Source organism: Coffea arabica, chromosome 2e (genome assembly GCF_036785885.1).
Source record: "Coffea arabica cultivar ET-39 chromosome 2e, Coffea Arabica ET-39 HiFi, whole genome shotgun sequence".
NCBI classification, from domain to species: domain Eukaryota; kingdom Viridiplantae; phylum Streptophyta; class Magnoliopsida; order Gentianales; family Rubiaceae; genus Coffea; species Coffea arabica.
Genome location: NC_092313.1, coordinates 52,992,010 through 53,007,415, shown reverse-complemented (window position 1 = coordinate 53,007,415; position 15,406 = coordinate 52,992,010). Strand labels below are relative to the sequence as shown.

At 30.1% G+C, this 15,406-nt stretch overlaps 1 protein-coding gene across 2 annotated transcripts in view; it reads left to right on the top strand.

The window, feature by feature from the left end:
* LOC113729150 (uncharacterized) overlaps nt 1-14,696 on the top strand; it is a 51,088-nt gene extending 36,392 nt beyond the window's left edge. For both annotated transcript variants that reach the window (XM_072081461.1, XM_072081460.1), the window contains exons 6-10: nt 974-1,624; nt 6,484-6,632; nt 8,206-8,418; nt 9,876-10,025; nt 14,433-14,696. In XM_072081461.1, the coding sequence (XP_071937562.1) occupies nt 974-1,624; nt 6,484-6,632; nt 8,206-8,418; nt 9,876-10,025; nt 14,433-14,564 (1,295 nt within the window). In that variant the 3' untranslated portion in view covers nt 14,565-14,696. The remainder of the gene's footprint in view (nt 1-973; nt 1,625-6,483; nt 6,633-8,205; nt 8,419-9,875; nt 10,026-14,432) is intronic.
* Nucleotides 14,697-15,406: the final 710 nt, after the last annotated feature.

Here is a 15,406-nt window from a genome sequence, read left to right as displayed (position 1 = left end):
TTTACACTTCATGTTTATTTTAAATTATTTCAAATCATCAACAATCATACAAATATCTTCACATTTCATTTCATTTGATGATTGAATCATTAAATCTACAAAAATATTACAAATTTGTACATTAATCCATATTTTTGCATGCTTTGGTCATAAAACACTACTTGCATGAAAAATAATCATAAAGGAACTCAATTATTCCATTTTCACTTAAAAGCATACCAAAAAAAATTAAATTTCACTAAAAATACGTAAAATATATACTAATCAACTTTATTAAGTGTTCCACACTAATAATAATGTACTTTCATTTATACAATCCACAGGTTTGCTATTTCTCTTTTTTTTTTTCTTTTTTTTTCTGGTTAAATTGTTTACCCAACGTTTGCCATAACAACATATGTTCCTTTATTTTATTTGTTCAAAAATAATTTTTTCTCTTTACCAATTTCCTTTTGTTGAAAACGTAAAACCAAATTCAGTCTTTTTTGTGCAATTTAGTAAACTTGAAATTCGATATTCTGGTGCACGCCCAAACTCAATAGTTCTACAGTAACGTACATGATCCGAATGCACATAATTCACATACTCACGCATCTGACATACATACTAGCAGTTTACATGTGTATTACTAGGGCTAGGTCGAGAATGAGCGGTGCTTTTAAGTGAGGGAGAGGAGTAGGAATGGTCATCAGCAACAAATAATGTCTTGAACTAGTTGTTATTTGTCGCAAATTACTTGTAAAATTTTGCAAAAAAGACGTGACACTCGAGATATTAGGAGACGATTTGACATTACATTCAAACCTTTTGTGTGGGTGCCAAAATTGAATGGTTGTACGCTGACCTCCAGCCCTGCCCCTAATTTGCCTGTGTTAAGGCTCACGAAATAATTTAACGGAGAAAATTGGTTTTACTACTTCATTCGCATTCATAGGTAGCACTTTCTTCTAAACATTACAGTAATGATTGTCAGGATCGATTGGAACTCTCAAGACGATTTTAGCCAAAGAAATTGATCCCTACGCTTGTGTGAAGACCTCAAGTGATCTACCTGTGTTGTCCACCTCAACTTCGTTTTCAGGCTCAAAACATGTTGAAGATTCAAGGTATCGGGAGAAACAAAAAGTTTTGATACCAACTGAAGCCACAGCAATCGACGATGATGAAACATCTGCTCATGGAACTCCTGAGTGCGTCGAAGAGACTGGAAAACCAGACGAACTTTTCGATACAATGAGGCTGGATCATCAACAAAAGGACCTACTTGAAACTTCCATTTGCTCAGTTTGCAAGAATAGGCGGCCGACGATTGGATGGCATAGAGATTTCCATTATGCTGAGCTTCATGAGGCCACAGCAGGCTTCTCTGACGACAACTTTCTTGGTGAAGGTGGATTTGGTTCTGTTTATAAAGGAGAACTGAAGAATGGACTAAAAATAGCTGTTAAGCAGCACAAAGATGCAAGTCTGCAAGGAGAGATAGAATTCAAGTCTGAAGTAGCGGTACTTAGTAAAGCAAAACATCAGAATTTGGTGATGCTACTTGGATCTTGTTCAGAAGGTAACCACAGGTTGCTTGTGTATGAATTTGTCTGCAATGGCTCTTTGGATCAGCACCTATCAAGTAAGTACAGTTCCCCAGAAATATAGTAATGCATGATGACTAAAGGAAACAGTTTAATCCTCCTTTTTTTTTTTAACTTTTCCAGTTTTTTTCTATGGGCTAATCACACTTTGCTCCTGTGTTTTGGGGATTGTCACAATTTACCATCCCCAACTTCAGTTCTATACATCTCGGTCGTCCTCTTTTCCCCGAAGATAACAGTGCTGGTACGCTTTAATTAAAATTTTCATACCAACATTATCTCTGGGGTCCAAGTGTGACTTCCCCAAAATTCAAGGCGCAAAGTGTATATTTCAAACATTAATGATAGGAAAGTGTTATAATGTCCAAATAATAGGGGGTCTGGTAACATTAATACCCAATGTTTTCTACCCAAATTTTCTTTCTTGACATCTTATAATTCAATACAATTTTTTAGTACTTAGATCCAAATATGCTTTACTCCCAAATATTTTTCCGAAAAATTTTAATAGTTCTTTATAATAAATTTTATACAGTTTGACAATAACTAAAAACTATATTTTTTTTAGATGGAGCTAGTGACTTTTATTTTTAATTGTTTTTTAGAGTGCATTACATATAACTTTATATGTCTTAACAACTGTTTAAAATTGTAAGTATAAAGCTTAAGATCTTTGATCTCGAATGATAAAAAGAAATGAGGTTTGTAACCATACTACTAAATTTTATGTCAACAAACTTTCCGTTTTTTCTTTTGCAATGATTCACAGTTTTGTATTTGAAAGCACTTTGTCGAGATTTGTAACTCAAAACATGATGGTATTTGGAGCATCACCAAAAGTTGATGATTATAATGGTTTGGTTATATTAAAAACATATAATAATTTTTAATATTTAGACACTTGGTTTGTAACAAGAAAGGATAATCTTCAATAGTAACATGCAAAATAATAATAAGAGAACATGTCTTCAGACAATTACCACTATAGGTCCAAATAGAGACTTATTTTTTTAATCCTTCATTGATATAGTTAACTACTAATAGTGTATCTTTTCCATATTCAGGTATAACAAAGCACATTAGAGTTTTGGGTATGACGGGGTTTTAATATACGTACAAGTTAAAAAATCTGAAATAGACCCGTTTCACTGCAAGTATATAGGTCAACTAGTAGTTTAGGGTATATATCGGGTCGATCCCATGAAAAAGATTGAACAATTACCGGTACTACTAAAGCTTCTCTATTATTTAGACTATCAATGAATTATAACAAATAAAACCTACTGAACTTATACAAGAAAATAACAAATGAAAGCTCCTTAGGTTATGGTATCCCTAACTACTCATGCAAGTGCTATATTTGGATCATTGAATACTACTATCTAGGCTAGCTATGGTGTAATTTCCTTATGCATATGAATTCTACTTTCGTAGTGAATCAATTATACTCATAACTAATCCATACCTATTCTCATGGTTATGAAATTAGCTACAAGTTCATTTCTTCAATAAAATTACATGAAATGAATCACTAAAACCACATAGGTGCACCTCTACTCTCGTGAGTGTACTCCCTATGTTTAGCACTTCTTGAACCAGTGTTAAATCTCAATTTTCATTGCAGAAACAACACCTTAGATAATCACAATCAATGGTACCAGATTAATCATGATTTAAAGAGTTAAAGTGCTAAATAACTTGCTCATATAATAGCATCAAATAACCAAATAATGAACACTAACAATCATGGAAAGTTCAACCAAACCCAAGGCATAAACTTTAAAGACACATAATAAACACAAAATCCAGAACTTGCATATTAACCATACTTAAGAATCCAATACAAAAGATAAAGAGTTGGAGAAGAGATAACCCATGTCACTTGAGCTTCAACTCCTCCTTCTTTATCTCCATCTTCATCCTACTCTAGCCAATATACAAGAGTGGATGAGTTATATTACTCTATACTAAACTAACCTAACACTAAGAAAATGGAAGAACTACATTTCTGCACTCCCAAGCTTTCTCTCGTATCTCTCTCCTTCAATCTTGCAAGTTTTTGGCTATATAAAGGTAAAAGGTGGTCAAGGAATGAGGTTTACACCTCCCTTTTACAGCTGCAAAGTGTTTGTCACATGTCTAGCATTACATGTGACTTATTGGAGGTGAAATCAAGTTGTCCACGTAAAGACCAGCCTTTTCTAAAATCCGGCCAGAAATCCGGCCAAGTTCAGGCCGGATTGCTACAGTGACCTTTTTGTGCAATTTCTATTCAATTTCTAGCTCTGTTCCGATTTTGCCTCAACTTCAACTAAACTTTTCTTGATGATAGAAGCTGGTTTAACTCTTGACCGAAACATGAAACTTGTAGCTCTTTGAGTTAGCTTTCCAATTCATCAAGAATCACCTCATTTGGATTTGTGTAGGCTGCTAAATGACTGAAATACCCTTGACTGCTCAATGCCTTGTTTCAGCTTCGACTAATAGAAATTTACTACTGTAATTCGGCTTTTTGACCTGGAAAACCTTCAAACTGTATTTCGATGTCTTCAACAAAGTTGTAGATCTATCTCTTATCTTCAAATTGTTGAAGAATCATCTCAATCTGATCACTGTAGCTTAAGTTATAGTTGAAATACTAAAATGTGTCAAAACTATCAAAAATGCACAAAATGCAAGTAAAAAGTGATAAAAATCTCATTTAATCACTTAAGAACATTTTTCCCCAATTATAGCCAAAATGATTCATTTTCTTCCAATAATATAACCAAAGTGACTAAAAATAACATAAAATGTCATTCAATTATTACGTAAATTAGTCACTTATCAGGGTAATTAACTTAATTTATAATGTTAAATAACTATTACATTTAAATATATATTTTCAACAAAAAATGTCATTATACTCTTTTTTAAGGGATAATTTGAGAAACTTGCCCTCAGGCTTTTGCTAATATCCCTTAGCACCCTTAAAGCTTCAAAAAATCATTGATCTCCCTTCAAACCATTTCATTTGCAACAATTTCAGCCCAATATCATAAAAGAATCGTCAACATAATCATTTAAGGAGAGAGATCTATTGTTATTCCAACTCTCTCCTTTTGTGTTTTCCAACCTCGAATGTTATAGATACCAAAAGTTTTTTAATGTTTCCAATGTAATTATATTATAAGAGAAATTTAAATAGGGTTTGCATAGGAGGGCTAAAAAACGGAGACAGATAACTAAAAGCAAAAATAATTGTTAGCATAGCCATTTTTATTCATTTTGGTAGTTTTTTTTTTGACTTTCTTGGCTCATATAATTATTCAAATAGCGAGGGTAATTAAAGATAAGTTTTACATAGCAACAAAAGAGTATGGGAAGAAAAAAAATATGGGGAAGGGGTTTATTAAATGAAAAAAAATATTAGAATACCTTTTTCTTTTTTTTTAAAAACAAATTTAGGTTATTTCTCTTCCAATACTTTCTTTTTGGGCCTAAATAGTTGTCAGAATTGCAAGGGCACTCTAATAAAATTTGGCATAAGAAATAAAAATGTGGAAAAGAGATATTTAAGTGCAAAAATTATTGTTAAAATAATCATTTTTCATGAGTTTTGCTATTTTCTCTTCAAAAATGTTTTTTGCCCAAATAAATTTTTGGAATAGTAAGTGTGATTTAATACGATGCTGGCACTAAAAGGAAAAAAAATTTGGAGGGCCGCTGTTGGGTAGTTGAGTGCTATGATAATAATTAGAAAAACCGATGTTTTAATCGATTTTGACTTTTTGTCTTTAAGATTTTTTCCCTTAAAAAAATTGCTAGAATAGCAATGAAAGTTCAATATATGGTTGGCAAAAGAGGACTATATGGCATGGTTTAAATGCAAAATAAAAATTATTAAAATAGTCAATTTATTTTAGCTATTTCTATTTGTTTCTTCCATATTTATTTGTCTAAAGAATTGTTATGGTATGAGGATATTTTTGTCATTTTGAATGTTGTGAGATGAATAGTGGTCACATCTCATTGATAGGGCAGGTAAGTGATATTTATAAAACTTTAAAGGTGCTAAATCATATTAGCATGAACCTCAAGAAAGGATTCTGAAAATAACCCTTTTTCATGGCGTCAACCCATTTTACTAGTTTTCATGAAGAATAAACTGTATACTTTCAAGGCTAAAGGTAGTGAAGTATGATTATCTCCAAGGAATAACAAATGAAAAAAGCGTGAAATTCATTGGCTTTAGTTAAAAATTTTAAAATGAAGTACTGCCATATTAATCAAATAAGTTCTAGACTTGATTTGCTAAACTGCCAAACTTTTTAACATTGACTCATCTCCTATAATTTCATTTAGCCCTCTTTTTTATTTCTTTTTTTCTGGGAAGCATTAGTTGTTAAGTTTTTACTTTAGCACATTTACTCCCTATGTTCTTTAAGTCACAATTTCAGTACACTGTTATCTGTTTTCAAGAGCGATATGATTCAAAAGGTACAAGTCATTTATTTTCTGGGCAAGTCTATCCATGAAAGATTGAAAAAGAGCTAAGACACAGAAGTTAAATTTTAATTAAGGATTAATTTTTCTTATACTATCAATACAAAACAGATTTTTTAATGAATGGACACCAAATGTACAAAAAGCGAATTTGAAATTTCAATGGAAGATACGCTTCGTGCACATGTATAAAAAATTACATTAACGATGTAGTAAAGACTAACAGTGTTTTAGGATCTTATTTTATGAACTTAAGGAATATGTTTATATTAGGGATATCCTTGGTTTGTTTCAATTGTATCCTACATCAGCATAACTTTACCTACAAAATCTCTAAGGATGTAACATATTATGATGAGGCATAGCCTCAAAATCACGTGTTTTTTCTTCCCTTTTTTCCCTAAAACTGCAGAGGCTGCAAAAGTGCCCCTGACTTGGGAACAGAGGATAAAAATAGCTTTGGGTGCAGCCAAAGGCTTAGAGTATGTGCACAGCCACAACATCATCCACAGAGATATGAGGCCAAACAACATACTTATAACGCATGATTACGAATCACTGGTAAAGTTTTTAACTTGGACTTGGGTGCAGGGCGTGCTTATTGCTTAGTGATCAATATATTGTGGGCTTAGTTCCATTTTGCACCATTCAATTATAGTTCAAGTTTCATTTTTGTCCTTAAAATTGTAAATAGAGACATTGTAGTCCCTAAACTATAAAAGTTGTTCCAGTTAAGGACAATTGCTAATGAAATCCCTGAAACTATCGGAAACTAGTCACCTGAGCAACCAAAGTAGAAAGGGGTTTGGAGACCAAATTAAGAATTGAAATATAGTGTAGGAAGTAGGAACTTAGTGTCTCAATATATAGCCGCCAAAGTGAAAATCAAGGTATAGTCTAGGGACTAAAGTGTCTTAATGTGGACTTGAGGGACTAAAATGAAAATTAGAGAATAATTGAAGGGTGAAAAATAAAATTAAGCCATGTATTATAGGGTTAACTGTAAATTGCACCCCTGAATTCACACTACGTGTAATTTGCATCCTGAGCTATCAAATATAGCGGTTCAGTCCCTGAATCATGGTGTCAAATTTTAACATGTTTATAACATACACTAAAAACTAAGAATTTTGCCAGTAGTTTTTGAATGAAAAGATTCTAGTACCCACAAAAGAATAAGAGTATTTTGTTTAATGAATGCAAATTAGGGCTGTCATGTAGTAAGGTAAATTCATTTAGTTTCAATTAATTTGTATAGAATGAAAAAAATTGACAATTAAAGTACTAAATTGGTAAAATTGGTTGTTTATCAAAAGTACAAAATGATAACAGTTCAGAAATACATGTATAATCAACCATTAATTGTATATTGGAAGGAGAAAGACAACAGAATTTCTTATAGTTCAAAGATTTAGTTGTATTGTGGGTAAATTCAATTCCTTAGGTTACACAAAAAAGAAAAAGAATAAAAAGCTTCCTAATCAGCTAATTTAGTACATTTGTCAAATTGGCCGAACTAGGGAAACTTATGGGTCATTTGATAACACGTATGTTTGGTAGATTACCGAAACATAAGTTTTGGTTCTTATCACAAAAACAAATAACAGGACAAAAATATGCTTGTTGTGTATTCTGATTTTACGAATAACTTTAACTAAATGTCTCTGATTGTGGAAACCATTATGTGAATCAAGGGCAAAACTAAGGGGTGGCGGGGAGGATCCCCCACCCTCCCAGATTTGTAAAATTAAGGCCTTTTTGGACTGCCATTTTTTTAAAAAAAAATTTATGTTTTTGGAAAATACATTTCCCAATTACATATTTATTATACATACATCAAATTGTTACTATATATATATATTTACAAAAGCTCCAAAAAATAAAGTCCAAAAGAAATTTTTAAAAAATTTTCTTGTAAATTTAAGCTCTTGCCCCGTAAAGAATTTAAAATATCTCAAGTTGCATAATTCAATTTTAGTTGAATTAAAGTTTGCCTCCTCAAAAGAAATGTTCTGGTTCGGCCTATGTTGTCAATCAATCAGTTGAATGCAGTTTTCTTATCCCAAAAAGAGTGCTACAGTTTTCTTATACTCTGTCTGATTAGCATCTAATCGCATCAATGCATATCTCCCAGTTGGGAGATTTTGGACTGGCAAAAACACAACATGGCACTAACTCGGACGACAGTTTTGTGGGAACTCTTGGATACATGGCACCAGAATATGCGCAAACTGGGAAAGTCTCAACTAAAACTGACGTCTACTCTTTTGGGGTAGTTCTATTACAGCTTATCAGCGGACGAAGGACAACAGATAAAATTCCGGGAGGAAAAAGTCTGATTGGATGGGTAAGGAAAGCTATTCTTCAGCTCTGCTCATGTCTAGTTCTTGAGTTATGAAAATGGAGACATCTTTTAAACAAATAACTCAAATAATAGTGTGTATACAAGCAAAGAAATCCATATGAGGTGCTCAATTAGCTTATGCCTGAATACTACCATTTCTTACTCCTTTTAGCTTATGCACTAATAATACACGCAAGAATGCGGAAAATCTTGAAATATATCCCGTACACAGTAATAGTGTATCTATTATCATGGTTGAATACATGATGCATACATAAAATTTGAATTTTAGGTTTAATTTTCAGATAGTATTGTCATGCATCCAAATCTAATGATCTATATACATGTCAGTATATTGAAGATTAGCTAAAATTCCATATATTATCGATTTTGCATTTGAGCGAAGTACTTTTTCTACCTTCGTAAGATTTGTAACAGTGCAATATAATCCTTGTTTATAATGTTTCAGTTAGGCAAGCATATTATTATTGAGGCCGGGAAGTAATGAATGCTTAGAAAATGAATCTTGGCACATTTGAAATTCGACATATACATACATACATACATATATACATACACACACATATATATATATATAAACACACACACACACATTTGAATATATACATTTGAAATTCCACACACATGCATACATGCCTAATTAAAGAGAATTGATAGGTTGGGTTTTATCGATAATGATATCCAACTTTAAACTGACCAATTTTTCTCACAATTTCTCTCTCTTTTAACAACTTAACCCTTTTTAAATAAATTTGAATTATCTTTTTATATGGTTTTCCTTTCTCTTTAATAAACTGTATATGTATTAGTAAATTTGCTAAATTTTTATTATTCATTGTATGTATTTATGTAATGTTATTTTAATTGTTACTTCATAATGTTTCTGGAAACTTAATATTTATTCGTGAAGAAAATATATTTTTTGTGTATATGGTATTTAGTTGAGTACAAATATCTAGTTTTAAGTTTTTGATCATATAAAATCTAATAACTAATTCAAAGAATAGGTATAAATCTTTTTGTTACTATGCACATTTAATGAATAATATTATATTAAGATATATGTATGTATAAAAGTTTGAAATTTGAGTCCAATACAAGGAAGAAATTTATATGTAAAACAAGAGTACGGTGTTCTGGTTGTATTTGTTTCTGTCCCAAATTTACGATATAACCTTCATGGGATGTTGGTTATAACAAACTTATAAAGGATAATTACAAATCATTAAAGTATCTAACAATTCTTTTAAATTTGTTTAATCAAAATTTGCGATTGGATTTGTACACGGTTCCACTAGTGAGCACTACGGTACTAACAAGGTCTAAGTAGTTAAAAAAGAAAGAATGGATACTAAATTTTACCAAGTTATAGTTTACATATTCGCAATAAAAATATTTAAACATCTGAGTTTTATTTTATTTTATTTTTATTTCTGCAGGCGAAACCACTTCTGAAAGAAAGGAATTATCCTGATCTTATAGACAGGAGAATCATAGACTCACATGATTTCCTCCAACTTTTTCGGATGATACGACTTACAGAAAAATGTCTATGCAGCGATCCTAGCAAGAGGTTCACCATGGAGGAGGTAAATTATAATGAATCTTTCCAAACGTCTCCTTATCAAAACATGGTTTATCTTCAGTAGCTAATTGATGATTCACATTTTTTTTTTATGAAAACATCATCATTTTATTAAATCTACACTTGTGGAAGAAATCACATCAACCATACATAGATACAAACAGATCTAAAGAACAAATATTAGATACTTCAGATCTATAAAATCTATAGAATATTACATTGTGAAACTTCTAAAATATTAAAAGATAAAACAGATATAGCCCTAAGATTGTTTGGGTGTACTTCCAATCGCACTGCTTATTTTCTCTCAAATCTGCTAATAAACTAATTCAAATCCAAATGTTAAGGAGAGATTTGACGAGATAGATCTACGAAATGCCAGATTTAAAAACTAAATTTGAAATAATTTAGATCTAATAAAAGATTAGATTTGCTGTTCTTATAGTTATAGAGACGGACTAGATTTCATAATCCAATTAAGAATTTAAATGCCTTGGAATTTTGATCAACTTAGGTGGTTAATCACATGTAAAATGGTTAGTGAAATATTTCAAGTTGAAGTTGATTTAAAAAATGCTCATTTATCATCATCATCATAACAACATTGCCATTGCCATGTTATTTTTCTAGAAGTTTTTTAATTCCTAGCATACATAAGCAGATATGTAGAACATGGGAAGTTATTTGGTCTCCAATCTTAAATTCATGATTTTAATATATTGGATAGTTTTGTGTAGTTTAAGACTTATCATTGGTCATAAATTATAAGGTTGTGTTCTTGATAATACTTCTACTTTAGTTATTCACTTTGAATACGTGATACTTGAACATGTGACAAGCAAAGTCTAATTCATCGGAAGACTTTGAGAAGAATATTTGAATTCAACTTATATATATAGAGGCCTTTCATTGATCAACATAGCGATTTTGACTTTCTTGACAAGTAATAAGTATTTTTATTATAAGATTGAAGTTTAGTGTGGTTCTACAACAGATTGACCACTAAATAATTAGCCCTTCATGTTTACTTTTAGGGTTAGGGTTAATTATAAAATACTCCCTTGAGATATACTCTAGGTCTCACTTCAATCCCTAACTTTTATTTTGTGTCACTTAACCTTCCTTAAAAACTAAAAAAAAACCCCTTAGAGGCAATTAATACCATCTTAGTTCTTATTTTCCAATTCACTTCTTTCTTTTTCCAACGAATTTTAACTTGTGATTTATTTGATTACTTTAATTGATGGTGATCAAGTATCACATGATAGGACTACATATATTAAGGAATATACTAATCATTAATTACTTTTAGAAAATGGTAAAGAAAGATCCTAATATGTAAAAATCCATCCATTTGAAAAAGAACATAAAGATCTCCAAATAACTGAAATGTGAAAAAATGGGGAATTGATTTTGTCTAATTATAGTGAAATAGAATACAATTTTCCTTAATTTCTTAAATTGAAAATTGGATCAAAATTGATGTGTAATTAACTAAATAGAAGGAATATATATATATATATATATATATATATATATATATATATATATATATATATATATATTCAATTTTGTAAATTAGATAACGGTTATCATAATTTTTTTGGTTACGATAAAGTATAACATATAAAAGAAAGACAAATTAATGTATGATCTTTGCATGCTAGGAAATAATAGTGGAACATAAATGTACTAAAAAAATTTAATTCTTTAATGAACAAAAAATTTAAAAAAATGAAATTGATAGAAAGGTATATCTCTTGGTTGCTCAAGATAAAAGATTAAGGAAAAAATTAATTTGGAAAAATAGAAGAAAGAATTAAAAAAAAAGAAAAAATTAGTAAAATAGGGATATAGTTTTATTTTGTAGGGGCATAAGTGACCCAAGACATGGTTACAGGGTAAACCAATATTTAGAATATAAATTAAAGAGATGAGTTGTAATTATCCTTAGAACTATATGAAATTTTCTTCTGAACGTGAGGACTACAGGAAGGTATGTTCTCTTACATACAAGAGTACATAATAAGCACACTACTTTTGACTAAACATTACTTAATTAAATGAATGGTTATGATACCCCTTGAAGAAACTCTATAGTAAGTAATGTTCTTAAACCTAGACATGTAAGTGAAGTGCATGAGTTTTAAACCAGAAAGCTCAAAAAAAAAATTTTCTCTTGATGTTGAATAACTTTGATGCCCTTGAGATTTAAATAAAAAAGAACAAAAAATTTACTGTGAACTGGTTCAAAATTCCTATTTTCTTTAACCACTTTTGATTGATTCAATTGATTACTAATTGGGTTTGACTACTTCAGTTTTGTTTTCTGAATTTACTAGTGAACTAGATTGGTGTCTCAACTAGTTCGGTTCAACCGATTGATCGAATCAGTCAGATAGATCTAGTTTTTAAAACATTGATAATAAGTGAACCTTGGGAAATGTATAGTAAGAGTATCTTTGTATTGGAATTTTAGAGCTCTAAGGAACTTTGTATAATGTGTAGGTTTGAATTAAGTGTTCAAAATTGAAAGAAAATATCTTATATAAAAATTAATAGCATCCTTAAAGTCAAGATAGTTGAGGCAAAACAATCATGTGCTTGTAAGTAAAATCTTCAGTAAATCTTAAGAAATGAGCTTTAAGTATTATATATCAACTTTATCCAAAATAAAGATAAAATAAAATCATAAGACATTGACAAAAGACATTGACTGAAAACATAAAATTGAATTCTTGCATACATTCATACAAAACATAATGTTAGCACTATGCATAGCATTTGACCATCATTATAGAGAACCTTGTGAAAGAGGTGAGAAATGTAGATTTCATCCAGTAGCGAATGAATTCCAACTAGATGTTGCAGCCAAAATTTGATACGCAATCATAAAACAAGAGGAACATTTATTGGTTGTTTCTTGCTATGTCAACAGATTATAGAGTAACCTAAGAAAAGACTGCTTGTAATATGACATTATCAATGAATTTCCATGCTAATCATCAAGAACAGGCACCTAATTAATTCAAGAGAGGAATGTGTTTATAAATATATCTATAAATGTATCCCATGAAACATAGTGCTTTCAATATAGCAAAATATGCAAATAACTGTAGCATAGGAACTAAAGTTAGGCACATTTGCATATTCCATATCATGTCAAGACTAGGAAAATTTTTTTTTTAATAATAAGCGTGATCATGTCATAAGCAAATATCCACACAAGGGCAAATAAGTATTAGGTCTAGATCACATTTATATTTTCTTAACAATTCTTATCCATAGATTACATGGATGCTTAGGTGAAGTAATTTTAAGTTGCATAAGATGATAGTTTATGATTAAAAAAAGAGTAGTTAAGAGAACTATGTCGTGTCCTTTTAAATTGTTATTGAGAGATTGCTATATATGTTACAACCATATCATCTACATGCAAAAGTAGAGAAACAATATCACTAGCTATTTGTTAAATAAAGATAGGAGAATTATAGAAACTTGAAAAGAAATCTAAACTAAGGAGACTAGGGCTCATTTTGGAAAATTAAGTATGAAAACATATGTAAGTCCAAACATGATAGATAGGAAATAATGGAAATAGTGCATGATCAAAATGTAGTAGGTGCATATGAGAGCATTTTCTCTATATTCCTATCAAGGAAGGTATTTCCAATATTCATTTGTAAGATGGTCAATGATAAATAGCAACAACAACAAGAAGTATAAAAACGTCTGTAATTGAAACTATGCTTCTTCTAGTAGTAATACTTAGATAGGAGAATAAGTCAATCAGATAACTATACTCCTTCAATTGCGTTAAGCCAAGCGTTTAGATATTGTATTAATATATGTGATTTACAAGGCCACAATAAAAAATACTTGTATTTATAATTGTTACTAGATTTTGATAAGAATATTATCATTTGGGTCAAAATTACTTCTATTTTATCATAAAAAATTCTTTGTTTTAATGTTTAATTAGTATTTTTTTAGTAGTGCTATCTTGTGAAACTTATCAAATTTATCATTATTACATAACTATTTTGACTAAGTAAACTTTGTAGAATTATTTAAATTTATTAATCTCAAGAATTATAAGTTAATAATCTTGAGGGAAAAACCTTATGTACATTTTATTTAATATGAGACAATACTCAATCCAAAATATTTCTTATATTAGTTTTGAGATATTTGAAAATTTGCTCATAAAATGAGTATTGTGTGTGTGTGTGTGTGTGTGTGTGTGTCTGTCGATATATATATATATAACACATATAGGAAAAGTTACTTTTTTTTTTGACTTGGATAAAATATCACTAAAGAATATGAAAAATAGTTGTAATCATTTTAATGGTCATTATGGTACATTGTTGTGATTAATGATCTAAATTGTTCAAATTTAAACTTGCAGGTTGTTAACACTTTGACGTGTATAAAGGATGGTCATACGGCTTTTATGGGGGACTTTTCTCCATTATCCAAATCAATTAATGCGATACTGGATCCCTTTGTGGCTGAAGAATATAGTAGAAATAAAGGATGAACAATGATATAGAATCATTATCTTGCTTCAAAAAATGCAAGAAAATGATTTTATAAAATGTAATATGTGGTGCTTTGGTATTGATGATTACACTTGTGAAATGAAATGAAACAACTCCTTAATATACACAAATGCTTCCAATAATTGAGCACGCAATACTATAGTAAAAATAGTTTATTATATTTGGTACAAATTTTTTTCATACTTCACTTATTTTAATGGAGTATCAACTGAAGCTTTGGATACTATTTTATGTGACGTTTAGCTAAAAATTCCCATGCAATAAAGATTTGCTTGTCTAAGATACATAAAGTAATATTCCTTTCACAAAACTAAAATTTACAACTAAAAATGAAATAAAAAATCTTAAGAAAGTAAAGAAGAATAGTTAAGTAATTATAAATAGTAAATTAGAGGGTCTTGAAGAATAACTCCAAAGACCAAGCTTTTTACTACTTTGATAAATGTTGGAAATATAAAGTACCACACTATGCACTTAATTGTTTAGGCTATAGTTGTAGTCCAAACAAATACTTTTTTAAGAATTGATTAAATCAGGTTAGATGAGTGCTAACTATTAACACAAACCATCTTAAATGTGAGAGAGTAAGAAAATCCAAACCTTTTCTTTCTTAGAAGTTCAACCAAAGAGAAGAAGAAATAGCCTCTCACTTCACATTGATGTGGCTTGTTTCGTCCAAAGGAATAGTATTTATATACTAAAACTCTAATTGGCTTAGATATTTGCATTATATCACCTTTAGTTTATCTATCTCTATAACCTAATTCATAAATATCATTATACTAAATTCAACTAAATATCATGTTATTCTTTAAATGGT